Here is a 3126-nt window from a genome sequence, read left to right on the forward strand (position 1 = left end):
GGTCACCGAATATGCTGATGCAAGTAAATAGTGCCAGATATTCTGCAGTAAAACTCGCCTAAAAACACATCCAGATACTTTTTTCCTGTGTCATTCCTGCAGCTTAAGCATATTTTAGAGCAGTAGTTGTGGAGCTGGGTGTCTATATATATCCAGCTGTGTGTGTAGGGGGTTATGAGTGTGTACATACACAGAAACGCATTTTTAAATAGTTCCTGAGAAAAGTAAACATTGTTGAAGTGATAAGAAAATAAGGAACCGGCTGCTTTCTCTGCTCTCATAATATTCATGCACCGTTACTATTAAATTATTTCAAAAGTGATTTAAAGGAACAAAAGTACGTTTTGCTTTGATTCTTAGGGAGCAGTCAGAAATTACTGTATAACTGTGTTTTTAAAGTCCAAAAAGCCCACATGTTGGACAGCACCACTCAGAGAAAGTTTTCAGTAGCAGATGGAGTTTCTTCAGACGTTTAGAAGTGCTCAAACCTCTGGCTGTCCTGTCTCTTTTCACTGCTCCTGTAAGGATGACCTCTTTCAACGGCCTGCCCTCGTATAATTAGTCATTTTTCACTGACTTTTACAGGATGTTGGTTGGTTGGTTGGGGTTGGTTTCTTTTTTTTTTTTTTTTTTTTCCCCTTCTAATCAAAACAGGTCTGTTGACTGCCTGATTTTTATGCCAGCTGGGAAATTGCCATATGTTGGTGGGGTGTTGTTTTTTTTTTTTTTTTTTTTTTTTTTTTTTTTTACAGAATGGGCACTATTAACCTTAATATAAATATTTTGTTCCTTTTTTTCTGTCCCACAGAGCGGAATGGTATTGAAGAAATGCTTTCCGACCGATTGCCTTGGAGAGAGACACCTATTTTTATGCATCATTTATCGATCATGCAGCACAAGCAATTATTTAGTACATTCTATTTTTTCATAAAATTTGCTGATGCCAAAGCTTTGTATTAAGGAAAAAGTGAAGAAATAAAAAAAACCCCTTTAATTATGAAATCCTACTGCGTGAGAATTTTCTTTCTCTTGGTCTTTCTGTGTTAGTGCTGGAATCTGGCAGGTTTGGTAAATTCTCTAGGGTGCTTTATTCCCCTCGAATGATTTCAGCTCTGCAGGTCTGTATTCTCCTTTCATTTTGGGACACACGAGCTAGCAAGTGGAAATGTCATGCAGTGCCGCCCCTGTGATGCCACCCAGCACTGGAATGGCTAAACAAGAGTATTATTAGCAATCGCTCCATACCAGCTTGTGGAGGAATGCTTGGCCCAGCTTTTCTCTAGCGTGTAACGGGCTTCCCTGGACTCCAGCTGAGAACTGCTTTGAAATAAGAACATTTTCGCTGTTTCTCCTCCTGTGTCACACTAGGAGGGTTGTGGGATGATTTTTGTCCTCTGGTCAGGCATTGCTGAAGGTTTTCAGCGCTGTTTTCTTGACACACGGATCATAAACCTTTTCTGTCTTTCGCTTTCACCCCACCCTTCTTTCTGATAAAAATGAAGCTGCTCTAAACCACTTCTTCCTTCCTAATACTGAGAGAAAAGGTAGTGGTTTCCCCCCGTGAAGCCTCCTTTTATATCACTGACAGGAACTGAGTTTTATTCAAATTCAGATCATGAAAGATTGATAATGGTCTCTGTAAAGTAGAAACTATGCGAACATGTCCCTTCTTGCCGTGGCTTTTTTACTGGTGAGGAGGCAGAGGAAAACATCTCTCCCTGCTGTTTCATGTGAGTTTACTTATGCAAACAGTGTGTGAGTAATTTCACAACTGTCAGTTACAACATGTGGATCCGATTCACAGCCACATGCTAATGCTCGAGTTAATGAGAAGGGTAGATGAAGGTAACAAATCGGTAAGGAAAATGTAATTGATAGCATTTAAAAGCTTTTCTGTGTTTGGTTGGTTTTGTTGTCCTCATATCAAGATGTAGATGTTTGAAACTTAATGTTTTCTAATTTAATTAAATGAACTAAGAACCAATTCTACTGTAAGATTTTTTTTATGCACTGGGAAATAGACGACTTAATTTAATTTTGTTTTTATATATAGGCACTTTTAGAATTTAGGAACACAGCCAGAGCCTACATTAAAATAGTTTCTTAATTCTTATCTGTCCGGCAGGCTTCAGCTGAGAAGGCAGCTTTCATAATAAGAAATGAAGTATGTGATAGCTTCAGTCCGTTTAATAGAATTATTTCCCGTGTGTCCTTGTGAAATTTTGAAAGAAACTCAAAAACAATCAATAGAGCAGTAAGTGCATTTTGAAAGACTGGAAAACCCCATTGGACTTACTCATGAAGAGGAAAAACCCTCAAACATCCCGCGTGTGAGGACCATCCCCCTGTAAAATACAGTGTCTGTCAGCTGAGCGTTATTGCCAGAAAAGGAGGAGTGTGGTTAGAGCACGGCTCGGGGTACAGGCTGTGAAACAAAAGAGAGGCTTTGGGGTTTTTCACCCACCTCTCAACAGCAACAGTAAAACTGAGAAGTTTGCATTTGTCTCCTGAAGCCAAAGTGCTTCTTCATGCTGTCGGGGGGACGCACAGCGTGGTGACCCAGATGCAAGAGGCACCGCAAACAGTTCAGTTCGTGTTTCCTCTACAGAAGAACAGCAGCAGCAGCAGAAGTTGAGTGCTGTCGCGAACAAAATGGTCGGCAGGGTTTCTAGTGCGTTTCCCTCCGCAGAGGATTTAAATAACCAAGGGCCATCTTTTTCAATCTTTCCGTTGAGCCTCTAACAATTGTCTCAGCTAAGTGCTAATAAAAATACGGACGATATCTGCTAGGTTAATGACAGGGCAGCTTAGCAATGTAAGTTGATCCTGTTAATGAAATCAATATATTCAAATATGGGCTCTGCACCATCCCAGGAACTCAGGTTTTTGACTCTGGATAGGCACAAGAAGGAAATGCCCGAAGCTTTTGTTGCCTGCCGTGCTTTTAGATACCACATATAAGAGACATGTTACTCTCATGTGCATCAACATCATAGTGAGAGGCAAGGAGAAGAGCTGGTCCTTCTTTCCAGATGTTGCACAGATGGCAGGACCGGGCTGACAGAAGGGTGTAATGGGGTGTAGATCAAGAGGGAGCAGCAGAGCCTTGCTCAACAGCTGGCTTCG

General features: G+C 40.9%; 1 protein-coding gene across 1 annotated transcript in view; it reads left to right on the forward strand.

Annotated features, from left to right (window-relative positions):
• Positions 1-1002, forward strand: part of RNF130 (ring finger protein 130) — a gene marked incomplete at its 5' end in the record, with an annotated part of 31962 nt that extends 30960 nt beyond the window's left edge. The window contains one exon of the mRNA XM_010131183.1: positions 809-1002. Within this exon, the coding sequence (XP_010129485.1) occupies positions 809-824 (16 nt within the window). The remainder of the gene's footprint in view (positions 1-808) is intronic.
• Positions 1003-3126: the final 2124 nt, after the last annotated feature.

The sequence above is a fragment of the Buceros rhinoceros genome, unplaced genomic scaffold, assembly GCF_000710305.1.
Source record: "Buceros rhinoceros silvestris isolate BGI_N320 unplaced genomic scaffold, ASM71030v1 scaffold22112, whole genome shotgun sequence".
Taxonomy (NCBI): domain Eukaryota; kingdom Metazoa; phylum Chordata; class Aves; order Bucerotiformes; family Bucerotidae; genus Buceros; species Buceros rhinoceros.